Source organism: Dromiciops gliroides, chromosome 2 (assembly GCF_019393635.1).
Source record: "Dromiciops gliroides isolate mDroGli1 chromosome 2, mDroGli1.pri, whole genome shotgun sequence".
Lineage (NCBI taxonomy): Eukaryota > Metazoa > Chordata > Mammalia > Microbiotheria > Microbiotheriidae > Dromiciops > Dromiciops gliroides.
The window spans coordinates 54046186-54073531 of NC_057862.1; the positions used below are offsets into that span (position 1 = coordinate 54046186).

Genomic DNA, 27346 nt, shown 5'->3' on the forward strand with positions numbered 1-27346 from the left:
CTGCCTCCTACTCCCCATAGCCTCTCAGCGTTTCTTGGCCTGGGGACCTGCACCAGCCAGGTAGCCTTCCCTGTCTGTTACTGTACCAACCCAATACTTAACTCTGTACCAGCCTAGTCAGGATGTTTTTCTGCCTTCCATTTTCTTGTCTTGTCTGGAACTCTCCTCTGTGTGGGGCTGTTGAAAAAATTGCTGAAGTTAGAATCCTGAAATCGCCTACATCTGAATCCTGGCTCTACCACTTAACCCTGTGAATGGCTCACTTCATCCCTGTGGGCCACAGTTTTCATAATTCTGTATAAAATGAAGGGCCTGGATTAGGTCTTGTCCAGTCCCAAATCTACGATCTAGATCTCATGTTCTTTGAGTTTTTGGTATTTCCCGATAGGGAGCTTTCTCTTGGGCAGACCCCCTGACATGCAGAGCCAGGAGAGGAGCTAGTATGCTCTTGGCTCCTTCATGATACTTTTAGCCCTCCCCTTGCCACTGTCACCTGGAGACCACCTTTACAATTCTTTCCATCTGTCCAGATCTTTGTTATTGTGCCCTATATAGACGTTCAGGTTGTTCCTCCTTCCTTATAGGTACAGTACCTGACTCATACTGAACTTAGTGTGGTATGAGCTATGTTGGCATCTTTTCTGCTTCGTACCCTGTTCCCTTCAAATGTGTTGGTCTGTCAGGTTTTTTTCCCCTTTTTTCTTCAGCCTCCTCAACTCCCATGAACCTCTGTCTCCAGGTTATCTCAGCCATAGACAAGTGGTCATACATTACATTCCTTTTTCCTAGACACCTCCCCATAGAGACACACTGAATTAGCACTAGATACTAGAATTCCCAGTTACAGTGTTGCCCTTGGCCTTAATCCTCTTCCATTTGGGGGAACTTACCCCTTTCATCACTCTAATTGTATTTTCAAACTCTCTTTATCCATTGGCTCCTTCCCTGCATCCTACATACATGCCAAATGTCTTCTATCCCTTAAAAAAATCTTCACTTGATTCTTTCACCCTCACAAACTGTTATCATTTTTCTCTCCCATCCTCATTGAAAGTGTTCTCTCTCGGGAGGTAGAAAGAACCATTATTAAAACTCACAGGATGGTTCATGGACATGGGCAAAAAGGCACCAAGCACTTAGCAAGATTCAGGATGCTAGAGTGGAGACTCATAGGCTGGCCGAGCTAGAAGAGACATCTGAAGGCACCACTTTGTCTGTGCCCGAATAAGAATCCTCTCTTTATAGTAGCCTATGACAAGTTTACCAATATCTCAGTGGCTAAATTCTTAGTCATCCTCCTTTTTATCTCTAGCTTTTCACACTGTTGACCTCTCTCCCCATTTCCCCTTCAGATATTGCATCCTTCTTTGGTTTTCATGACAAAGCCTTCTTCTGGTTCTCCTGTCTGTTTGATTGCTCCTTTCTGCTGAATGTTATTTGTGTTATCATCTATGCCCTGCCCCTAGCTTTGGCTGCCCTCCAAGACTTTGCTGTCTTCTTTCTCTCCCTTGATGGTTTCACCAGTTCCCTTGAACTCAATTATCTTTGTGTACATGACTTCCAAATGTGTATATTCACCCCAGTCTCTTTCTTGAGCTCCATTTCCGTATGAGTTTCCTGCTTGACCTCACCACATGGATGTTTCCTAGGCATCTCAAACTCCACAGGTCCACCTAGTCAACTAGGTATAGTTTGTTTTGTTTGGTTTTGGTTTTGGTTTTTGTGAGGCAGTGAAGGTTAAGTGACTTGCCCAGGGTCACACAACTAGTAATGGTCAAGTGTCTGAGGCCAGATTTGAACTCAGGTCCTCCTGAATCCAGGGCCGGTGCTTTATCCACTGCACCACCTAGCTGCCCCCTATGTATAGTTTCTTGACAGAATTAGTCACCAGTTGTGTTGTGGTACCTACCATGCTTCCAGTTTCCCAGGTTTACAACCTCAGCCATCCCCGAGATGGTGCATGAGTAAATGTTTGTTGAATGAATAAATGAGCAAAAGATTGACTGTTGGGCTTTCTTTTTTCTTCGAGTGTACAGTAAAAGAATGAATGATCATTTGCATTTGCACATGTTCTTCCTTTTGGCATCAGTCAGAGAGTATTATTAATTGCCATTCTACTCTACACAGGGTTGAAAATGCTTGTACCAAGCTTGTCCAGGCAGCCCAGATGCTTCAGGCAGATCCTTACTCCGTGCCAGCTCGCGATTACCTGATTGATGGGTCAAGGGGTATACTTTCTGGAACATCTGACTTGCTCCTCACCTTTGATGAGGCCGAGGTAGGTATCTTATTCTTGAGAACATTGTATATTTTCTTCCTCCATAGCAGAAAGGGTGAATTATTAGTGTCCATAGCAGGAACTCAGTACACCAAACAATTAGAAATATTTAGGTCCTCTCTCTTCCCAGCTCCCTTAATTAGCTATTTGGGGGTCAAAGCCCTTTTCTTTTTGACCTCTGATTTTCCAACAAAGCAGGGATTATGTTTGCCACCCACTTTCTAAGGCGCTGTGAGAATGAGCCGATTATACACACCCACTCCGAAGTTGATCTTAAAGTTATTGGCTTTATTGTTAGGGAATTTAAGTTTATTTAATGTGGTGATGAAATGTTAATATCTATATATCACTATCATCATCTGTTTAACTTAGTAGCATTTCTTTGCTTAATTCAACACACTGACTTTTCTTTGAAGGGCTCTCAGTTGAGACAAGGTTAGACTCGTTCTGATTGGTCATAGAGGAATAGTTACAAAGGAAAGCTGTTTCAGGGAGGCCTATTTAGGCTTGCTATAGGGAGAAACTTCCTTACAGTGCCAGCTATCCAAACATGTGGTGGGCTGCTTTGGGAGGGAGTGTATTCCCTTCAGGAGAATTTTCAGGTGAAAGCTCAATGACCACTTGTTTGGGATTTGTGGCCAGGTCTACACTGAATTAGGTGGGTCTCTGAACGAACCTTCTGTGATTCTCTTTTTAGGTCCGCAAAATCATCCGTGTGTGCAAAGGCATTTTGGAATATCTAACAGTGGCAGAAGTGGTAGAGACAATGGAGGATTTGGTCACTTACACTAAGAATTTGGGACCAGGTTTGACACTCATAGTTTTCTCCACATTATCTCTGTTTGATCAAAATGTGGTAAAAAGTTTTTAACAGTCAGTTAGCGATAATGGAGAGACGCCAGTTTTTGAAGGACCACCCTTTCGGGGAGGAGACCGTGCCGTGTACTCCAAAAAGAAGATTGGACTCTTTCCCTTCCCTCTCAAGCTATTTGTGAAGAATGTGAAAATGTAAAAAGCAGAAAATAAGGGTTGTATGTTGCATTCTGTTGGGTTTCCATGTCTTCTTATTTTGATGATGGAACCGCTGAAGATGGTTCACTGTGTCTGAATGCTGAATACATTTTTTTAAAACCCTGCTCCCGTTTGGTGAAGTTACCTTAAACCACACATGGCAAATGTAGCCTGAGAATGTAGGAAATAGTTTTCCATTGCTGTAATGCTGAAGGCCACCCTGAATTTTGACCTCTCCACTCTACATTACATAGCATTCCTTCATTGTTTGCCAGCTGGCCCGTGGCCCTTTATGACTCTTAGCTTACTAATGAGTCCTCCTACCACCAATGGCTCTTTGGTAGCCCAGGATTGAATAATCTAATGAGACTTAAAGAGAACTGTGATGCGGTGGTTGTCAAGGTTTATAAAAAAATTCCCTATGCAAATAAAAATGAAATTTTAGAATAATAAACCAAGGAGGAGGAAATTACTTTAAAATTAGAGCTTAAACACTCATAGTATGAATCCAGTTTTACTTGATGACAGGGATTTAAGCCTAGAGGAGAGACCCTGCCTGCTGAGGTCAGTTATATTACACAGAAGCATTCACATCACAAACCCCAAATCTTGAAAACTGGACTGATGTGACATTGTCTACAAGCGTTTTCTTTTCAGCATAACTCTGCTCTTGGGAGTCATGTCATGTAATGAGATCCTTTGGAGATCTAAGTAACTAAACTTCCCTTTGTGCAGATACCCTAGACTGAATGGGCTTGATAAGTGTTACTTTGAAGTTAAAATGTTGTAATTATGGAAATTTGTGTCTGTGAAAGATTACCATAAAATGTTTTTCTACTTTGAATTATCCTGGAAGAGTATAGGCAGAGATTACTTTCCTTAAGTTTCTTAGTGACTTAAGGAACCAAGACATTCTTTTGATCTATCCCACCAAAATGTAAAATGTTAAATTGTAGATGAAAAGATACTGGGTGTCTCCTGGTATTATCATTATTTAATTCTTAACACTTTTACATATGAAATAGGAATTGAGAGGCATTTTGATCCAGTGTAAAGAGTGCTGGATTTAGAGTCACACGACCTAGCTAGGGTCAATGGGAAAGAATTTAAATCTCTGGGGTTAAAAAGGCCCCAGGCACCCTGAACCAGCTCTAGCCTAGCTAGATCCAAAGAGCTAGCTTTGCATAAAAAAACACAAACTCACCACCACCTGAAATCTGTAGCTCTAATGAGAATTAGCTTGCAGTCTGACTATAATGAAGCAAAGACTGGGCTATGAAAACCCCAAATCGCAATTAATTCCTTACACCTGTATGTTAGAATAAGATTAACTTGAACTTTTGTGACATTATTCTTTATTCACTGTGTCCAGTGTGTTCCAATTCTCCCCTTTCCCCACTCCGCAGCTTTCTTTAAGTGAGTATTTAAAATATATGGGAAGGAAGAGAAATTGTATTATATTGAGTCAGTGGGTAATCAGTATTTGTAGAATTTATTATATGTTTGTATATTGTGTATATATTTACATAATCATTCAAGAATTAATTATGCATACACATATACAATACATCTATGTGTTTGTATCTGTAGAGAGATTGCTTGATTCTCATTATTATTGCATTATTTTCATGAGAATTGACCTGAACCTAGACTATGAATCTAGGGCCCATCCAACTACGCCTAACAGATGGTTTGCTTTTATGAATTAGGAATGACGAAAATGGCCAAAATGATTGATGAAAGGCAACAGGAATTGACTCACCAGGAACACAGAGTGATGTTGGTGAATTCAATGAACACTGTGAAGGAGTTATTGCCAGTCCTCATTTCAGGTATCTATTTTCTGTATTTTCATTAGAGGAAATTTTAAGTGGATGATCTGAGCCTTTAAGTTAATTCTGTTGTGTGTGTGTGTGTGTGTTGGATTTTGTATTTTTCTTTTATATTTCCTTAACTGCACACCACTAACTGCCTTCCTATCTGTCTACTTGTACAAAAGCAAGAATGATTGATTTGGTAACTAGACTTTGTTTCCAGCCAGGTGGCTACAGATTCAGTTGGTGCTACTAGTGAGTGTGGAAACTCAGTTGGCTCCTTGTTTTCTCCTGTCTTTCTCCCTCAGCTGTTACCTGAAATCCTTTTACCCTTTGGGCCAGGGATATTTTCTTAACTTCCATAAAGACTGCCCCAGCAACTGGTACTTTCTACACTAACTGGTAAATATCAGATACCCTGGGCTCAGTTTGCTGGTTAGCATCTTTCCTTATTGACCTTCTCGTGGAAACACATGGTTTTTTGTTGGTTTTTTGGTTGTTGTTGTTGTTTTTTGGTGAGGCAATTGGGGTTAAGTGACTTGCCCAGGGTCACACAGCTAGTGAGTGTCAAGCATCTGAAGCTGGATTTGAACTCAGGTCCCCTGACTCCAGGGCCGGTGCTCTATCCACTGCACCACCTAGCTGCCCCGACACATGTTTTTTATTAGAGATCTAGATTAAAAACTATAGAGCAGTATATGCTAATATACTCTTCTGAAATTTTTTTCCAATTAAAAAAAATTCTGAATTTATCAATTAATAAAAAGAAATATCCATATAGAAAATAAAACTGAAAAAGAACATTGTACATGAATCTCTCTTGTAAAATCAAATGCTGCTTGCTTTTCCCTTTAAGTATGTAGTAAATTCAACATTTAACTTTCAAAGCTATCCTACTTGTCTGTGTTTCCTTTTGGCCTTCCTTCTATGCTTTTTGTACATTTAAAAAAATATTTCCATAGCACATGCACTGTATCTCACTGTCTCAACTCCCATTTGCACTAGCAGGTTGAGGATCCAGAGTTTGGGTGGCTTTTTCTTATCCCCTCAGAGTCTAGGAGCATTAAAAGGGTTGAGGGGTGGTTTTCTAATGCTTTATAGCTAATGAGCCTAAAATGGTGTGCTTCCCCCATGACTGTTAGTTGACATTAATTAGCTAGCCAGACTTAATTATTATTTAGAAAAGGGTATTTTACTAACTTGATATGGTAAGAACAGTTGGTTCAAAACATCTTCCCTCAAAACTCTGGCACACTCTCTTACTAGTACATATAGAGTCTAGGGAAAAGTACTCAGGTTTAGCGAGCACATGTGGTAAAGAGGTAACTCACTTAGAGTCCTTTTCTCCCTCTCATGAGGCATTTATGCAGCTTCTGTCAGGTACAGTCGAGCTTTCCTGCTGGATTTCATGTGGAACTGTGAAACTGCCTTCCCTGAGCATCACTAGTTTATCCTTAGCTTCTGAGGCAGATGTTATTGGCAGTTAGTGCTAGGATGCTGAAAAGTCCAAATCCTCAGGTTCTCTAGGTTCAAGAGGTCTCCTTCTGGTTAAAGTGTGCGGGGGTGAGAAAATGGGGGGGTTGAGGTAAGGGAAGATTTATCCTCTCTTCTGTCCCTCTCCCTCTAATCAGTTCCTTCTCATTGACGTGGCTGGAGGGCTTCTACTCCTAGCTTAGTGCCAAATGCTCCAATCCCCTGGGTTCCAAATTGCCTCGTTATTTATTTTAAAAAGTAAAAGACCCAGGGCATTACCAGCCTCCTCAAACAACCTGAACACAGTCCTGTGTGACATAATTTCACTTCATCCAGTGGCTTTCAAGGACTTCTTAATTGATCAAGGACTTTTCACAGTACTTAAAATGTCTTTGATTGATTAACTGATAGATTCAACAGAGGTGTTCTCACTGGGCTAAGGAAATGGAATGCAGGGTCTTGTCATTTACTCTGTATGAGGTGCAGGTGATTGGAATGACACTTCAATTTTCCGTGAAAATTATTTGAAGTGTGGAGTTAATTCATGTCTACTGAAAACAATTGTTGCTAGGCTAGATTTGTAACAGATCTAAAGTAGACATATCAGCTAGGTTCATATCTCCTTAGAAATTCAAAATCAGTGCCTGCTTTGTTGCATAAAATACAACTTAGTGGCATGAAGGCCTTTGGAATTGTGATGGAATCTGGGGAGAAGAGGAGGGATTTGAGAAGGAAAAGGAGGATTCTGGGAGGAGAAGAAAAGTACTTGAGCAGATGACCTATGGAAGGAGTCAGAGAGAAGGGCTCGAGGTGAACAATAAGAAACACTCAAAGAGAGAGAAATGGAGGAAGAGAAGGACTCAAAGAAGAGCTGTTGTGAAAAATAGGCTAAATATTCTCACAAGAAGGGTCTCCAAGAACCAGAGGAGGGAAACACGGTGGGCGAGGGCCAAAGGAGGCAGAAGCAGAAGTGGTGTTGTCATTGGAGCAAACTCTAGATCACCTGGACTGAGAGAAGAAATTGGTGGAGAGTTCAGGAATCACAGCATAAGCCTGATGCCTAGATAGGATATAAAAGTGATGGGGATCTCTATTATCTGGACTTCAGCAGTGACTTTCTCTCTGTCAGAAACAGCAGATAATAATATCTTGCCTTTCTTTCATGATCATTTTATCCTTCAAGAGGTATAGGAACTAACAAAGAACATTTTGAAGATTTTTCTCATCAATATGAAAGAACTAGTTGCTGGGGTAGTAAATATGGGAACCTTTAGGGGGAAGTGATTGTCCTATATTTGTTTTGTTTTTGATGAGGCAGTTGGGGTTAAGTGACTTGCCCAGGGTCACACAGCTAGTAAGTGTTAAGTGTTTGAGGCCAGATTTGAACTCAGGTCCTCCTGAATCCAGGGCTGGTGCTCTATCCACTGAGCCACCTAGCTGCCCCAATTGTTCTATATTAAAATTCATTATAGACTACAAAGGGAAAACCAGGAATAGTCTGACATACATCCTGGATTTTGGGAGAGCAAATTTCAAAGGATTCAAAGAAATTATTGCATAAATAGAATTCCACAGATTACAATTCTACAGGAAAGTCATTCACTTGGAAGAGATCATAGAATTATGGATTTAGAGCCCATGTCCTTCAACCTTTTCATTTTACAGATGAGATAAATGAGGCTCAGGAAAGGTTCAGTCATACATCCAAGGTCACTCCAGTAATAAGTGGCTGAGCCAAGACTTGAGCTTATGTCCCTTGATTCTAAAGATATCCAAAAAAATGGAAGCAAGGGCAGGTTAAGGGAGAAGAAATATGAAAGCATTGACACAGATGTACAGGAATAGTGTTAGGTGCATCAAGCTCAGAATGAGCTAAGGAAGACTTAAGGGTAATGAGATTCTTGTTTTAAAGCTTTTTTTGGAGAACATTTTTTGTGGGTTGGTAAAATAGGATTACAAAAAGAAAAATGGAAAAGATTTTTTGTTTTGTTTTGTTTTTTTTAGTGAGGCAATTGGGGTTAAGTGACTTGCCCAGGGTCACACAGCTAGTAAGTGTTAAGTGTCTGAGGCTGGATTTGAACTCAGGTACTCCTGACTCCAGGGCCAGTGCTCTATCCACTGCGCCACCTAGCTGCCCTGAAAAGATTTTTTAAACTTATTTTAGCAAACTTTTCATAATCAAGGATAATGGAACCATCACACTTGGGCCCATCCATCCCGGACCCTGAGGTGCTTGCAGAGAAAGTAGAGATGATGCTAGAGAGAACAAAGTAAAGCAGCCTCATTTGGAGCAAGTATGTAATGAGTCTGGAGGAGAGATCTGTGCTGGAGGTGATAACATTGTGAGGGCATTGAGGGAGCAATTTTCTAGGTATCTAAAGGAGTAGAAGCAAATACAGCTTTTTTGGAAACTGGAAGCAAAAGAAGAGTGCAAAGCAAAGAGTGGAAGCAAAAGCTAGCAAAGGAGTGGAGAAAAAATCGTGTGCCTTATTGATGAAGAAAATAACTACCACCAACATGTATATGTGTGTACTCACATTTTTCTTATCTAGACAAAAGCTTTTTGAGGGTCATATGTACAAAACTGAGTGCATCCCTAATGAGGATATTAGTAAAGAATAACCAGAAGGCTTTTGCCAACAGTGTTCAACTATGGATTGCATCTTCACCACTTTGCAATTGATAAAAGATGTAGAGAATAGGGCAGCTAGGTGGCGCAGTGGATAAAGCACCGGCCCTGGATTCAGGAGGACCTGAGTTCAAATCCGGCCTCAGACACTTGACACCAGCTGTGTGGCCCTGGGCAAGTCACTTAACCCTCATTGCCCCATCCCCCCCAAAATGTAGAGAATATAAGATCCCATTGTGTTTATTTTTTGTTGATAATTCAGAATCAGACAGCTCAGTAGAACAAAATGCTCCTTTAATAGGCTCTTTTACAAGGTTACTACCATCCTTATATCAAGATCACTCAAGATTCCTTGGAAGATGGAACAGTGGAATAACCCTGTTCAGTAACTGCCGATAAGCATCAGGTAATAGATGTTCACCAGAAGTATTCATCACTATCATGGAGGAAATCCGACACACTGTCCAGGTCAAAGAAGGATTCCTAGTGGATGCTGAGTCCTCCATATGCTCCTGTTTATGTATGAAATTATGCCAATTGCATTAAGCCTCAAGACATTGGAGAGTCTCTTGGAAGAGATCTGTGATCACTCAAAGGAGCTTGGTCTATCTGTCCTCCCATGAATGAAGAAGGCTTTTTGCCCAGATTTCAGCAATCATCCAGTAGTGCATATATCCTGGACAGACAATACAGGCAGATCCAGAGTTTAAAAGGAGGAGAAGGCTGAATTGCTGTGAGGAAATTGTAAAGCACTTTAACATACTCAGAAGTGCCAGCTCTATAGATATCGATTTTCTTGGTGTTCTATATGCTTGTGAGACCTGGAACACTACTGCCTTCAAGGAACTAAAGATGAGCATTACATCCAGAATAATGGAAATGTGCATGAGAAAACTGAAGTAAGATGAGAAGTAAAGTGTGTTATTGGGAATTGTTGGTTGCAACAGTGACAGGTAGAGTGCCAGCTAGCTCCACAGGGACTTTTTGTGATGCTGAAAGAAAGTGGGGAGGGCCTCCGTCATGCTGGGTGGGTCTCCTGTGGCTGTCTTTTGGGTGAACATGGTCGAATTGCTCAATCTGGGCAGGCCTGGGCGGTTTAAAATTTAAAGTGTTATAGAGAAGTCCTGAGTCACTGAGAAGGAAGAGGTCAAGGAAGGGAGGTAACAGAGAATGCAAAGCTGCCTCCTTACTTTCCTTCTGTCTTCTCTGCCAGTACCTTTGTACTGGAGAGCACAGGCCAAAATGCCTGCTGGATAGGGAGTTGGTATGAAATGGGTCATCTGTAATTTCATCAACTTGGGAGCTCTCTCCAGTGGTTCAGGGAGTGGATATTTAGCTAAGTAAGGAGATAGTAAGGGAGTGTTACGATCAAGAAAATATAAGTATAAGAATAAGGAGAAAGAAAAGGGCATAAGGAGAAAGGAGATAAGAAGAATTCAAGTTGGCTCAGATGAACTCCAGCCCTGGATTTTAAAACAATTGAGTTCATTATCATCCATACCTGAGAGATTGTGGAGAACAAGAGAGATACTACAGGATAGGGGAAGGGCAAGTGCTTTCCTTATTTTCAAAGAAGGGAAAAGATTGGAACCTGCAATCTATATACCAGTGAACTTGTCTTTGATTTCTGACAGAATGCTAGAGCCTATTATTAAAGGGATTATTAGTGAATATCCAGAAAAGCAAGTGATAACCATAGAATATGCATAGTCACTGGCTATTCTCAGCAATACAATAATTCAAGACAACTTTGAAGGACTTATGATGAAAAATGTTATCCATTCCCAGAGAAAGAACTGGTGGTGTCTGAATACAAATTGAAGCCGACTTTTTTTGGGGGAGAGGGGGCAATGAGGGTTAAGTGACTTGCCCAGGGTCACACATCTAGTAAACGTCAAGTGTCTGAGGCTGGATTTGAACTCAGGTCCTCCTGAACCCAGGGCCGGTGCTTTATCTACTGTGCCACCTAGCTGCCCCCCAGACTTTTTTTTTTTAACTTTATTTTTCTTGGTTTTTTTTTTTGTTGTTGTTGTTTACATTTTCTTTTTCAACATTACTAATATGGAAATGTTTTGCATTACTACACTTGTGTCAAATTGCTTGCCTTTTCAGGGCAGAAGAGTAAGAAAGGGAGAGAATTTGGAACTTAGGAGTTTTAAAAATGAATGTTATAAATTATTTTTATATGTAATAATTGGGAAAAACAAAATACTAAATAAATTTAAAAAAGAATATTCATAGTCACAACAGACTAACTTTATTACCTTTTTTTTTTGGGGGGGGTACAGTTTACTATTCTGGTCCTAGAAGGGAATACTATAGATATATTTTAAACTAGATTTTAGCAAAACATTTGACAAAACACTCTCATGCTGATCTGCAGAATATAGAGGGATGTAAGTGTAATGATTGGAATGACACCACCTGCTGGAGACTTACTGTAGAAAAGCTCTGCCATGAGGTGAAGGTCTCTGAGGGCAAGACCATGTGTCTTTTTTTTGGTGTCAGGAAGTGACGTTTGCTTGTGGGAGGAAGAAGGGGGAGCTGGGCGCTCTGACTCTCTCTCTTTCGTGTGCACTCTGGCTGAGAGCGGAGCTAGAAATGCTCTCTCTCCCTTTAATAGATAGATGAATCTAGGCCTTTCTCATTCTCTTCACCAAATTCTTATTCTCCTTAATAAATGCTTAAAAGTCTAACTCTTGCTAAAACTTATAATTTATTGGCGACCACTCATTAGATATTTTAGACAGTATAGCTAGCATTTTAGCCCCTTATATAAGCCAGATAATGATCTAGTTAGGTAGCTTTGAAATGACTTGAATGATTGATTGGAAACAATAAAGTAGTCTGTAGTTCAGTGCCCGTTTGGTGGGAAGTCTCCAGAGATGTATTTCAGGAATATGTCCTTAGTTCTGTGTTAGGTAACATGTTGAATTAGCTACTTGGATGAAAGTATAGATGACATGCTTATCAGAAAGTTGGGATGATCAGAATTCAGAAAGGTCTTGGCAGGCTAGAACATTGGGCTGCTATTCTAGGAAGATGACAGTAGGAATGAATTCAGAGTATTACACTGAGGTCTTATGAAGATGAGAAAGGGAAATCCATATGGCTGGACATCAATGCATTAAAAAAAAAAAATCTCCAGATTTTAGTGGGCTGAAAGTTTCAAATGGTCAACGTCATGGTGTAGAAGTCAAGAACAGTAATTGCATTAAGAGTGGCATAAGGTCCAGAACTAAGGGGGTGATGTGATTAATTTTACTTTGCCCTTTTCAAACTACACCCAGGAAGAGCTCTGGTAAGCTTCAGAGAATAAAGAGGCGATGGTTGCTTTGAGTTTATGTTATGAAGATGAGTCAGAGGAGCAAGGATGTTTAGGTTGGAGAAGATAAAGCTTGGCTGGGGAGGGGTCAGGAAATAATAATAATTGTTTAAAATTTTTGATTAGCTGCTGTAGAAGAAGGAATAAATTTGTTCTGCTTGGCCCAGAAGAACAGAAGGTAGAAGTTGCCAAGAGCCCAGTTTAGGCCTAATTTGTAAGGAAACAGCCTTCCTAATAATAACTCTGCAGGAGTGGATTGGGCTCCCCTTCATTAGTGGGCTTCAAGTAAAGGCTGTATAGCTGCTCTTTGGGTCTGTGGTAGAGGCTCTTCTTGGTTAGGTATGAGTTGGAACAAATGGCTTCTGAGGGTCTTTCCACCCCAGAGCCTCTGTAATTCCTGTTTTCACATTGACTTACTGGGGAATGTGTTCTGACTCTGGCTACACCTCATTCCAAAAGTTTTCACAGTAGAAACATGGCATAGGGGTTGGAGAAAAGATTCTTTCTCTTCTGAATATTGTAATGAAGTACTAATTGTTATTATTGTTATTATTATTATTTATTCATTAATTAATTAATTTATTTATTTTTGTGAGGCAATTGGGGTTAAGTGACTTGCCCAGGGTCACACAGCTAGTAAGTGTTAAGTGTCCGAGGCTGGATTTGAACTCAGGTCCTCCTGACTCTAGGGCCGGTGCTCTATCCACTGTACCACCTAGCTACCCCATTTTTTTGTTTGTTTGTTTTAAAGTAAAAAAGTTCTTGTGGGAGAAATTCTATCTACCCCATTATTCTACATCATTATGCTTTATTGTTTTTAAAAGGGTTGAGGAAGCCAGGGAATAGGGAATGGAGGAGAGACCCTAGATTTATAATCTCTACTATCTTATCTCTGGCTTCATTCTTTATGAAGCTCAACTGTGGTTAGGATCAGTATCCTCTGGCTCTCTTCAAGGAGGCCTGAGTACTTTGTGGCTGTGAGTTTTGGAGTTGTACATACCAAATTATTTCCTTAATTTATGAGTGGTTATAGTGACATTTTGTATGTTTAGTTTTCTTGTGATGAGGGATTTCCAAGCTGGAAATTTTTATTTACCCTACTTCTACTCCTTTTAAAGGTGATTATTGCACATCCTTAATGTCTTTTGCACTTGGTGTGTCTAATCTTATACAATGGAATTCAATTTCAGGCATAATTTTCCAACTTCTTTTTTTTGTTGTTGTTGCTTTTTGTGGTTTGGTTTTTTTGACAGGGCAATGAGGGTTAAGTGACTAGCCCCAGGGTCACACAGCTAGTAAGTGTCTAGTGTCTGAGGTCGGATTTGAACTCAGGTCCTCCTGAATCCAGGGCCGGTGCTTTATCCATTGTGTCACCGAGCTGCCCCTGTAATTTTTTTTTTTTTTTAGTGAGGCAATTGGGGTTAAGTGACTTGCCCAGGGTCACACAGCTAGTAAGTGTTAAGTGTCTGAGGCCAGATTTGAACTCAGGTATTCCTGACTCCAGGGCCGGTGCTCTATCCACTGCGCCATCTAGCTGCCCCACTGCCCCTGTAATTTTAAAATTTCTAATGTGTTTTTACAGCTATGAAGATTTTTGTAACTACGAAAAACTCAAAAAACCAAGGTATTGAAGAAGCTTTGAAAAACCGCAACTTTACTGTGGAAAAGATGAGTGCAGAGATTAATGAAATCATCCGAGTGTTACAGCTTACTTCCTGGGATGAAGATGCTTGGGCTAGCAAGGTAAGTATGAATTTGGGAGAAAACTGGTGACTAGTCCTGGTGGGGAAGGGGAGGGTTGGTTAATTTGTAATTTTTTATATATATTCTTGAAATATTTTCACGTGTAGTACAAGACATGTCAGTTTTTTATTTAGGTAACTTCTTTGCTTTTGAGGCCAGCTACTTGTTGTTGTTGACCATGATAGAATGAATATACAGCCCAGAGTAATATTCCATTTACTTCAAGACTTCAGGCCATGACTCCCTCTGGTGTCCTGGATGGGAGAATGCTTTTATAATGGATACTTCCTTCAGGGAAGGATGGATGAAAGAGTCCTCTTGGAAATGGTTTTTATACCACTTTTTACTGGTAGCTATTGCCATGAAGCTACCATCTTGGTCTTAGTCAAGGCCAACCTTGAATATAAGATGCCTCCCCAAATGACATCTCTTTGAGAGGAACCTTTTACATAGGTATGCCACTGAAAATCTGATTATAGCTTCACTAGGTCTCCATGTAAGCCAGATTTGGAGTGAAAGTACAGCTTCTATTTGAACCATTATAATAAGTTAAATCAGGATGCATCCTATTCAGGAATCTCATGGAAAACTTTTTCCTCCACTAACCTTTGATCTTGAGGTAATAATGAAAAATTTTGGCATGTGTCCTTCAATCCTAGTAGAAAAAATGTAAAACTCAACTGGGAAATTTATTTTCATAAAAACTCTCTGGTTTTAGGGGTTTTCTGGCATCTCCTTTTTTTCTCTTGTTTTCAACTTTGTAGATAGATATTTCCCCTGTGCTTGTTAATTGTGGCCTTGTGCTGCGGATTGTCCTGTTTCTCCTTGTAGTGACTATGACAGAGGCATCTGGACTGGGGACTAGCAATATGTTTGAACTTCCAGAGCCTTCTTACTGCACAACAGATACTTTTGACCAGGGTCCTGTAGCCCACCGCAGAATTGAATTGAGAACATCAGCCTGATTCCCAGGTGGAATGTCTCATCTTTTTCCTAATGGTGTCAGTTCTTTCCTCTCCTAAGCAGGGGCCTGGAATGGACTGCCCACCCCCCCCTTTGGTGGTGCGTTAAACTGAACAGGCGAGGCTAATTTTACCTGAAGATTTGTTGAGGGAGGTGTTTGCCCAATTCATAATTAGATTGTATTTAATTTCTGTATTGAAACCGTTGACATCCTTTAGAGTTAACTTATCTTTGCCTTGAAGTACTTTACCACTCTGACTTCACTGTTATGACTTCTTTCTGCCTTTTGTTTTTGTTCTTGTGTTTGTTTTATTCTTTTCTCACGTTTAGAAGGTAAGCTTTCTCCTGCCATCTAGTCTATTTTGCATTTTTTTCTTTTTTCTTTTTGGCTAAAAGAGAAAAAAGCATGTCTGTGAGGGTTTGTGTCTTGTGCTGGCTGTGTGCAGTGAGTGCCTCCTTCCGCGTGCCAGTGTGTGGCACTGTGCTCGAGCACGCTTTAGAATGCTGTTTAATGAGGATCTCTGGGCTGTGGCAATCTAGGCAGTTCTAATCTGGGTGTTTATTTTACGTTGCTCATTTAAGAAACAAAGAAAAGGCAACACTGTGGTGAATCAGACTTTGTGGGTTTGGTGGACACATTGGGAGAAGGTTCCAGCTTCCTGTTTTGGCTTGGTCATTTCCATTATTCATTCTTAGAGTACAGGACTGTGTGGGAGAGCAGGGTGTCATTGGAGTTATCTGTGGACTGGCTGTTGTGAAAAATTCCCCTTGGTCATTTATGCTACTTCTTTCCTTCCTTCCTTCCTTCCTTCCTTCCTTCCTTCCTTCCTTCCTTCCTTCCTTCCTTCCTTCCTTCCTTCCTTCCTTCCTTCCTTTCTTTCTTTCTTTCTTTCTTTCTTTCTTTCTTTCTTTCTTTCTTTCTTTCTTTCTTTCTTTCTTTCTTTCTTTCTTTCTTTCTTTCTTTCTTTCTTTCTTTCTTTGTTTTTTACATTTTTATTTAAAGTTTTATGTTCCAAATTCTATCCCTCCCTTCCTTTTTTCCCCTCTTCCTGAGATGGTAAGCAATTAGATATAGGTTATACATCAGCAATTATGTAAAACGTTTCTATATTAGTCATTTCGTACAAGAAGACTGGAATAAAAGAAATAATAATGAAAGAGAGAACATGAAAAACAGCAGTCTTCAGTCTGTGTTCAGTTGGTATCAGTTCTTTCTCTGGAGGTGGATAGTATGCTTCGTTAGTCCTTTGGGATTGTCTTGGATCATTCTGTTGCTGAGAATAGCTGTCATTCACAGTTCTTCATCATACAATATTGCTGTTACTGTGTACAATGTTCTTCTGCTTCTGCTCACTTCACTTTGCATCAGTTCATGTCTTTCCAGGTTTTTCTGACGTCATCCTGCTTGTCATTTCTTATATAGCTATTTCTTTCTGTTACTTTCTCTCTCATCATTCTCTTCTGGAAGGACTGGAATATTGCTTTGCTAAAGCTCTGTCTTCATTTTAAAATGTGATCTATGGTTACTAGAAGCAGCATAGTTGAGAGTTGAGTGTTGGGCTTAGAATCAGCAAGACCTGGGTTCAGATATCAGCCCTGAGACTTACTCACTGGGTGACTCTAGGCAAGTTACTTAATCTAAGGCAATTTCCTATGATTTGTCTTCTAAGATAGGGTTGGGATGCTGCTGGATAAAAATCCTATACTCGGAGTTCTCTACAATGAGAAGACTTAATGAATTTATGTTTTGAATAATACTGTTCTTAGTATTGGCCCTAGGCTTCAAAACCTAATAGTCAATGCAGCAATATCAAAGAAAGGATGTTTCCAAACTTTAATTGAGCTGTGAACATCCTGTATGTCCATACTGGAAGGAGGATTCTAACTACCTTTGGTATTCCCAAGCTTCGTCCCTCTGGTCCTCACTGTTAACACTTCTCTGCTTCTTGAAGGTAGCAGACATGGTGGGAGGGAGCAGACCTTTCAATCTCTGCCTTTTCTTTTTTCCAAGTAGTAGTTGAAAGACCTTGTGCTGATGTGGATAGTAATCAGCGAAATTGCCCAAGCTAATTGTGGTGGAGAAATGCAATGTGGAATGATAAAAAGTGAATTAGACCAACTGAGCTAATTCACTGATGTCATCATGGACAAAAATTGTTTATAGATGTTTTTAGCCCAATGTTTCACCTCAATGTAGTTCCTTTAAATAGAAAATGGCGAATAGGAAATGCACGTTTAGTACATTTGGTATCTCTCATTCTCCCCCCCCCCCCAAACCAAAAGTAATTAACCTTCTCTTGCCGTACATGTTGCCTGCTTCTCCATTAGCACGGGCTTCTTTCTCCTGGACATTGATGGTTCCTCCAAAAAGTGGAAAAATTTATTGGGGGTCAGAGTAGGTCTTGCCTAATGAACCCATTTTTAGGGAGACTCTACTATGGTTAGTCATTGTGCCTTTGAATCTGAATCACAATGACAATACTAAGAATTTTCAAATGATTTCCCAAGCTTATACAATCAGTCACTCAGAAATTCTACCCTTCTTTACCGATAGCTTCTTGTTGAACACTGTAGTTAGTAAAATTGTTGGAACACTGGTCAAATCCAGCTCTTTGAAGCTTCTCTGCACTGACCTCGCTCATGTTCATAAGGAATCATCTGAGTGCTGCCAGTCTTCGTTGTGACCAGTTTAACTCATCCTACTGGGGAGGAAGTGAGAGGAAAGAAAAGGCAGGCCCTCCATGACCAGGAGTGCCCACCCCCTCTAGGCCCTTCTGTTGGTCTCACTCACATGAGGCTCTTGGTACTGTTATGTGGAAGCTTCTGCTGCAGTACTTTGTCATGTGCTACGATTGATACTGGCCGAAAGTGGTGATGAAACCAGTGGTCCTGCCAGACTTCACTACACATGACCAAAAGTAGAAATATCAGCTACAAGCTGCATCACTAGAATACTTACCCTTGCTGCAGAGATTAAAAATCCGAGGGCCAAATTTTACATGAAACCCCCCTCCCCCACCTCCCAAAAAAGTGTGTATATTTCTACAAACCATTTAGTACTTTTCATTAGAAACACTATTATGCAAGATAATAGTGCATAATAGGAATTTGGGTTAGCCACTTCATTTGTTTGTTGTATTTTATCACTAGGAGAAGAGAAACCATTCAAATGTTAGTGAAATCGGCTTTTTCCCCAGACCAGAATGAACTCTGAACATCTAGTTGTTTGGTCTTATTATTTATATCCTGCCTGTTATAAGAGCTCATTCTAGCAAAAGAATATCCTTTTCAACAAGTCTCTTTGTTTTTTTAAGCCTTTTTTTTTTTTTTTGAGTAAGGCTGGACAGGAGGTATTGGGCCAGGGGCAGGATGAGTGGTAGTAGGTGGTATGGGGAGGTAGAGTGGCAACAGGGAGCCCTCCTTTGGCCCATTTGTCAAATTATCAGGCACCTTGGGGGTCCTGATGATGTCTCTGAGCTCAGTCTTTGGTTATTTTGGGGTGAAGCCATTTCTACTTTAAAACAGTGCTGTGACTGAAAGTGAATTTCATTGTTACTGGAAAGGTATTTTAAAGGGCGTCTTTCTGTCTTCTGCCTTTTGCTAAGTGGGAACAATGCCAAATCACCCAGACTTTCCTTTTTTACACCATCTTATATGTTCATGTAAGGAATTTTTGAGAGAGGGAAGAAAAGCCAGCTGAAAGGACCCTGCATTTCCCACCTATTTCAGCCTTCCTTTGACAGGAAGTTGAAGGGTGTAGGTGGAAGGTAATTGGATGCAGGTGTAGCTTTTTACTTTATTTAATTAGAGATCCTTCTAGCTTATACCCAGATCCATCTTCTTGAGTGCATATACTAATTATTCTCCTTTACCATTGCTTTTCTTCCATTGTATCTGAATTTTTATCTTCTATCTAAATATAACTTATACTATAGACAATGCTACTGTAACACGTCATACCATAAATGGAACATGGGATTCTTGGGAGATTAAAACACCAAGACCTATAATGACATTAATTTTTTTTTATAAAAATTAACTTTTGAAAGTTTGTTCTTTTCAAGTAACTGCTAAAAACTGTATGTGATCTCCAGACACCTGCCCCTTTAGAAGCTTTGTTAACTAAGCTTCAGAGCAGTCTCCTTCCACATTTGCCACGTATTTACGTGAGGGAAAACAAGCCGCTTAATTTGAACATCTTGATGCTGCTATCTCTCCCACTCAGTTGTAAATTACTCATTTCACAAGCATAACATTTTCCTCTTCCTTCTCCCAACATATTCACTGTCCTACTTTATTAGGGAGAGGAAGGAAAGGTTTGTGAGGGTATTGAATAGCTCTCTAATTGATGTTTTGGGGTTCAGTTTTTTTTTTAAGGCAGTGGATACAGAAATCAGTCATCTCTCTAGGTCATTGATGATTAAGCGATGGAAATTTGACTTTAGAGATGAATAATTCAGGGCAATGTTCTTATGTAGGTATGTTTTTGAAGCTGAAATTAGCCCAGTAGAAAATTGTTGGTGATTCTCATACAAAATCATTGTAAGCCCTGAGAATTCCCTGTCCTTCATTCCTACAAGTATGCAGGCTCCTAAGTTCTCATGGCCTGGAGCCCCTCAATATGGTATATGATACAGTGCAATACAACATGAGGCTGGGACTAAATAGTTTACTTAACTTTCAAAATGTGGCTTTAGGCCCCTGATACATTTAGATAGCCATAGGTCTCTTACTGAATACCTCCATTTATTTTAGTGAGCAAATGTGTTTTTACACTGGCAGAAACTCCTATCCTAGAGAGAATGCTTTCCAAATAAACTGTTGAGAAGCTCTTTGGTGGTGTAGAGAGAGCATAGCTCTTGGAGTCGGGGGCTTTGCTTCAGATCTCAGCTCTTCTGTGATTAGGAGCTGGAGACAAGTCATTAATGTTTTCTGAACCTCTGCTTCAACATTTGGAAAATGAGCACATTCGTTATTTCTAATTTTTATTTTCTGCCTTATTTCATTATCTATCTCACTGGGCTGCTGGGAGGAAGACACTTTGCAGACTAGAAAAACTGTATAAAAGGGAAATTTATCATTAGTTCTGTTCTCGACTTGGTTAGATTGGCCTTTAATAAAGTTGAAACAATTGAATTTTTGAGTTTGAAACAACCTTTGTTGTTCAGTTGTGTCCGATTTTTCATGACCCCATGGACCGTAGCATACCACTACTGTCCATGGAGTTTTCTTGGCAAAGATACTGGAGTGGTTTGCCAAACAGAGGTTAATTGACTCACCCAGGGTCACAAAGCTCTAGTGAGTGTCTGAGAACAGATTTGAATTCAGGTCTTCTTGACTCCAGGCTGAGTGTACTCTCTACTGAGCCACTAGCTGCCAAAGAACTTTAGAGATGGTTTAAGCCAACCCTTTCTTTTTTTTTTTTTTTGGCAAGGTAATTGGGGTTAAGTGACTTGCCCAGGGTCGAACAGCTAGTAAATGTTAAGTATCCAAGGCCTGATTTGAACTCAGGTCCTCCTGACTCTAGGGCTGGTGCTCTATCCACTGCGCCACCTAGCTGCCCTGCCAACCCTCTTTTTATGATGAAACTGGGGCCAGGACTTAGGCAAATTAATGGCAGACTCAAGACCCAGGCCTCCTCTCTTTCAATTTAGTGCTTTTTTCACTGCTCTGCTGCCTTCCCAAGTTGTAAAGGGCCTTCACAGCAGCTCATATCACAACTACATGTCCTCAGGAGCACTATGAATTTATAACATAATTGAGGTATAGGTTACCTTTTTACTAGGAATGAAAGAGAGACTTTGCTACGTGAGTGAACAGTGTAAACAAGATTAGAAGAGTGACATTTGCATTATTTAACAATAAAACAAGGTTTAAAGCATTTTACTAGCATATATTACTTCCTATTAATGTAGTAATTACTAATCGGCCCATTAAGTAGGCCTCTATTCATCCTCAGACCTCTGCCTTTTGTTGGAGTAACGTAGGTTTTTGGAAGTAACGGCTGCTTTAAGAAATTGTTTAATTCATTTTAAATATCACAAACTCAGTATTTTGTCATCTGTAATTAGTCTTAACGAATGAGACTTTGCTATGGATGATTACAGGGAGAAGTAAGTGGTGCAGTGTAGATGGAGGGCACTGCGTGGGGATAGCAGGCTTGAGTTGTTAATGTGGAAAAGGGGATGGTGAGGCAGTACCCCCTGTGCCTAATTGAGATTTGCAGACTTGGGCTTCCCCTGGTGCTGTTGGCTTGCTTACACAGGTTTATAGTATGAGGCCTCTGTTGGGCAGCGCCCCCGTGTGGTAAGATCCTGCAGAACAACAGGGACAGTGAAAGGACTGAGACCATTAAGGATGAACATTCTCTGGAGTGTCAAGGACACCTTGGTTCCTCTGGGGGAGCTGGGATAGCTAGGCCTCCTCCTACAGCAGAAAGAAGGTGGATTTTAAACAATGCTCTTAGAGATACTGACGATAGCTTTAAAAAATGACTTGTCAGTATCCTTATAGAATAGCCTGAAAGATGAAGTTATCATTGTTATTATTCATGTCGTCATTGTTATTATGGGTAACAAAATGTTCAATATTGTGCATTCAACCCAAGATTCCCCACACAAATGGAGAAGAACTGAAACTTCAATGCCTGAGGCATCTCAGATTATAATATCTGCATGGAGACTCCTTCCATTCTTGTAGAGTTTAGCTTCTGTACAGCACCTAAGCCACTAGGACACTTACTAGTGTCTGAATATCATTATTAATAATTAGCATCAACAGTAATTATACTATGAACTTTTATCTCGCACCCACGGAGCTAAGTGCTTTCCAATTATTGTCTCATTTGATCCTTACAACAATCCTAGGAGGTTAGTGTTGTTATTGTCCTCATTTAATAGATGAAGAAAGTGAGGCAAACAGAAGTTAAGGCACTTGACCAGGGTCATGTAGCTAGTGAATCGTGCTGGATTGGGACTCAGGTCTTACTGGGTCTTTACTGGGTCCAGGCTTGGCCCTCTATCCACTACCCCGCCTTGTTGCACAAGTAATGCTCATGTTACTTAGTGTGAATTTCTAGTGGTGGGCAATTCATTGAAACCTATTTTAGCCTTCCCCATTTTGGGGGTTGGAGGTAAGGAACCAGTGGTAGATGGGATTAGGGGATGAGGAGAAGGGGAGAGAGCATGTGAAACACCTAGATCTTAAATACCCTTTCTCTTACGATAACTTTCCACTAGAGTTTAGCATTTTCTTCTGTAGAATTCTACAGAACCTGTGAAATTAATACTTTAAATTTTTAGGAACCATTCATTCAGGTTCTTGTGGTTTTCCTAAAGCACAGCAAAGGCTTTTGTGTTTTAAAATGCAAGATGTAAAAGAAAAGTTTCTGTGGCCCAACATAATCATGAGTCTCCCTTCGATTGGAAAGGCTTCTAACCACCAGGACTGTGCAAGGTGAATGTTGTCAGGTAGAAAGATTGCTAATAAAGATTGTGGCAGCAGGATTTTCCCAGTAAGGGATAGCAGGAAATTGAATGTAATTAACAGAAGATTTGCATGCAAGGTATGCTGCACTTTGAGGACTGAAGTAAGAGTTGTTGTGTGAGCAGTATCTCTAAAAAGTAGAGCTAACGCAGGAGTCTCCTCGCTGTGTTATGTTACTGCTGTATCTGTCTACTTTGTATTGTATGAACCTAATTTTGGCAAGAAAATCACTAGGACTTTCTCTTCTAAGGACACTGAAGCCATGAAGAGAGCCTTGGCCTCCATCGACTCTAAACTGAACCAGGCTAAAGGCTGGCTCCGTGATCCTGCTGCCTCACCAGGTAAGACTTTGGTTGTACTTTTGTAGCTTTGGCAGTACTGGGTTGAAAAAAGAATCATAATATTTGTACACTCAGCCCAAGAGGTCCCACAAAATTGAGAGAACTGATTATGGACTTCCTTTCATGTAGCTTTTAGCTGCTCTGTAGCACCTAGGCAAATAAGTGGCACAGTGGATAGAGCTCCCAGCCTGGAGTCAGGAAGACCTGAGTTCAAATCCTGCTTCAGACTCTTACTGGCTGGGCGACATTGGGCAAGTCACTTAACCTCGATCAGTCTCAGTTTCCTCAACTGAGAAACGGAAATAAGAATAGTACCTACCTCCCAGTGTTGTGAAGATCAAATGAGATCATAACTGTAAAGTGCTTTGTAAACCTTGAAGTACTGAGTGCTAGCTATTCTAGATACAGTACTCCAGAGCAGATGGTCTTCAAGAGCTGCCATGTCTGAAAGTTTCATTCCGTGGCAGCCCGAGTTTTTCCAGATGTTCCTAGGCTGGTCCTCCAATAATAGATATGGTTTCTTCTAACTAGGTCAACACTCTTAAGTCTGTCCAGTTTGGTAGGAGTGATCTAGTTGTCCTCCTTATAGGAATAGTCTTAGACTCATAGACTGCTAAAGCTGGCATGAGCTTTACAGATCACATATTTAATTTGTCCATGACAGAGCCATGGTCTACACAGGTGAATTGTCTTCTCAGACGTACACAGCTCATCAACTGTGCCTAAGACTCAGGTGTCCTTCTAAGCCCAGGATTCTCTCCCCCGTGAGGCACTATCTCTTTCATTCACCTGAGACCTAGTTTTATCCCTTCCTCAGTCTCCTTTTACAGTGCCTGACCCAGGAACAGAATCAGCCCATATGCCCTTCACCTTATGCCCGAGTCTGTTCATTGTGAATCTGTGTTGTATGTAAAATTAAGGTCACTGATTTGATCATCTTACTCCCCTGCAACTTTTAGTCATCCTGGATGGGTAGCCAAATAAGAGGACGAAAGGACTGTTAGAAGCAAACATCCTGATAGCAGCAAGAAGAGATGGTACACACTGAGTGAGGAAATAGGCCATAGACCAGCTAAGGAAGCCCAGTAGTATGGCATTTTCTGATGTAATGCCTAAAGAACCTCTTTGGGCATCATTGTATCATAGTATAGTTCAGTAAAGTAATTAGTGTTTATAATGATGCCATGGAGTCATCAAGAAAATACTCAGTATACTCTGTTTTTCTGAGGCAGGGAAATATGTGTTTTAGAAAATGTTCCAGTAAATGCTTTTGTCGCTTCAGTTATGTGGGGGATTAATTTATTTGGGGCAGTGCTTGAAGATTCCAGAAAAATGAGACACGACTCTACAGAGCCCTTAAACAGAGTAGTTGAAGTCAGTGAGAAATGGGAGAACTGGTCGTATTTTCTATAAAAGTAGGGGCCGAATAGGCCGTTGAGCTGGGCTTCATGGATTCCTTAAACCAGTATTTATGAAGAAGATTGGTGTCCCTAAATGTCCCCAAACAGTCACTCCAGTCTTGTCATCCCCAGTCTTAAAACAGGCTTCTATATGTCTCCAAGTGCTTTTGGTTTTAAGAACTCCCCACAGGAATCCCTGTGGTTCCAAGGACATATTTGGCTACTAGCTATTGGACTGATAGCCCTTTCTCCTCTAGCACCAGTGGATAAAAATATAACAACAAATGTTTCATCTTGCCAGTGAATGAAGTGACTTGTGACATCATCAGTGTAAATATTGACTATCTTGTAATTGCCTATAGGCGATGCCGGGGAGCAAGCGATCAGGCAGATCTTGGATGAAGCTGGCAAAGTGGGTGAACTCTGTGCTGGGAAAGAACGCAGGGAGATCCTGGGAACCTGCAAAATGTTAGGGCAGATGACTGACCAGGTGGCTGAACATCGAGCCAGGTAATCCACTTCTGCTTTCAATAAGCAGCTTCATGGAGAAAACCCAGTAAGAACTCTTGGCTTATTTGGTTTCAGGCTTTTCAGCATAATTAGAAATAAAGTGAATTTCAGTAGGATTAATAAAGAAAGATACCTTTCCACAGGCCAGACAACACTTTAGCTCTTACACCAATGCTTACTGGCTCTTCATATAGCCCGGGGCGGGGGGGGGGGGGTGTTCAGAAAACAGTTATAGGCTCTACACACCATTAAAGTTAATGCAATTGTAGCTGAGCTTCCTGCTTAAAAAGAAGTTTCTTAGCCTACAGATGTTCTGCAGTGAAGTCAATATGCAGCTCTGACTTTACCTCTAAATGCAACTTGGAACTGAATTGAGACTTATTGGGACTTTTTCAATTTCTAGATGAAGATTTAAAAGAACTTTTGTAAAAAGGAAAAACTGCATTGCTCCAAAAGCCAGGGAATGGGGGGGGGGGTCTTGAGTCCTCCTTTAAGAAGAGGGAAAGGGATCATGAAGAGAAATGGCTCTGGAATTACTTTCCTGGCAGTTTTCTTCCTAAGCCAGTGTCCTGGTTACACTGGTTGGCATTTTCTGATTCATCACTTCTTAAACATTTTTCTATACTACACCCTGTCAGCTTTCATTTGATTAGGTGATTGTCCCTTTTCTGCTTCCCTATAACCCTCGGCTTTTAAGGGGGAAAAAAGTATAAACCTGGAAATAACCCTGTTTTCTCAGGAACAAAATTCATTGTAAAGCACTTCTGTTTTGGAGCATATCCAAGGGAATATATAGGTACTGAAGTACAGAAAAATTCTTCTTTTAAGATCATTTCATCCATCAGACAGTAGCTTGGGCCGAAGCTCTAGTGTAGGGCGTTTAATCACTAATTTTGTTATCAGAGTGCCTTGAAAGACGATGTAAAATGTCACCAAACAGGCTAGGGACCATCCTAGGTATTATACAGAACTGGAAATGCAGTCATCACAATGTATTGCTTACTTCATTTACACGATAGAACCAATTCTTTTGTACCTTAAAGGGAATAAAGGACACGGAACATAAATGTAACCTCATAAATCTTAGCAAGCCTTTCTTTTTTTTCCAAAAAATCACTTTTGTGTCATGAATGTAAATGGATCTTTGTATAAAGGACAAAAGTAAGTCCTTTTTCAATCTTGAGAAGTGCTAAGGAGGTCTGGAAGAATTGTGGGCTCCCCTTTCTTTCCTTTTGCTAATATCAGATCTTTCATCTCCCCCCAAAAAAGATTTTGATGTGGAGTTCTCAAAGGTGCTCTTTTGTGGCTGAATGTGTATATTTGGCTTTTTCTCAATAAGGAGAGATTCACAATATCGAGTAATCTAACTGTTACAGGAGGAAAAACTGAAAATATCAAGATTCTTTCATTTGGAAAGATAAAAGCTTTAGAGGATTGATTTGAAAGATCAGAGTTTAAATTACAAAGACTATTCCCCAAATCCTGGAATACTAGAACAAACCTTGTATATCCTCAAGATTTGAATGAAAGAATGGACTATTTTACACAGTAGATAATAAATTTTTCAAATATACTGTTCAGAAACTAATACAGTGGAATGTAGAAAAAGTTCCCAAAAAGTTGTGATCACTTCATAAATGACAAATTCATAATAAATTATCAAGTGAAACCATCCTGTTAGAAAAGATGGGACTAGGGGCAGCTAGGTGGCACAGTGGATAGAGCACTGGCCCTGGATTCAGGAGGACCTGAGTTCAAATCTGGCCTCAGACACTTAACACTTACTAGCTGTGTGACCCTGGGCAAGTCACTTAACCCCAATTGCCCCACACACACACAAAAAAAAGAAAAAAAGAAAAGATGGGACTAGATTAACCAAAGATCTGAAGCAGTGTGGTAGTTCTTCTGACCTGAAAAATTCTCCTTGACCTGCTAAATGTAACTACTCTTTATCCTGGTCTTGCTGAAAAGAAATCCTATCAGATGAGTTTGGGGCCCTTTGTCACTTTCACTGTTTTATCTAATAATAGTAAATGAGAGTTCTTATGACAGTAGCACCACTGAGCTGTGAGAAAATACCGGTTGAATAATTGCTTCTTTAGGAGTCCTCTTAGTAGAATAACCTAACGTCTATTTAATGGTGTCCATAGTTTCCTGCAGACATGCTCACTTTTTTTGAACCACATGCCTGCTGACTGGCCTTGCTTGGTATGTGTAGGTCACATAGAAGCAGAAAGTAGAGATTTTTAAATGAGACTATTGACTACTTTATCAGAAAAAGTGAGGTCCTCTGCAAATGTACACTTGCTAAAAAGTAGACATTTCTCCAGAGTGCGCCGCTATGGTAACAAAGACCAGTGTCATTGGGAACACA

General features: G+C 40.4%; 1 protein-coding gene across 4 annotated transcripts in view; it reads left to right on the forward strand.

Annotated features, from left to right (window-relative positions):
• Positions 1–27346, forward strand: part of VCL (vinculin) — a 118282-nt gene that overhangs the window by 57794 nt on the left and 33142 nt on the right. For 2 of the 4 annotated variants that reach the window (XM_043983335.1, XM_043983337.1), the window contains exons 3-8: positions 2128–2278; positions 2976–3084; positions 4999–5121; positions 14113–14273; positions 22969–23062; positions 24825–24972. In XM_043983335.1, coding sequence (XP_043839270.1) covers positions 2128–2278; positions 2976–3084; positions 4999–5121; positions 14113–14273; positions 22969–23062; positions 24825–24972 — 786 coding nt within the window. The remainder of the gene's footprint in view (positions 1–2127; positions 2279–2975; positions 3085–4998; positions 5122–14112; positions 14274–22968; positions 23063–24824; positions 24973–27346) is intronic. The other 2 variants (XM_043983336.1, XM_043983338.1) reach the window with 1 other exon arrangement.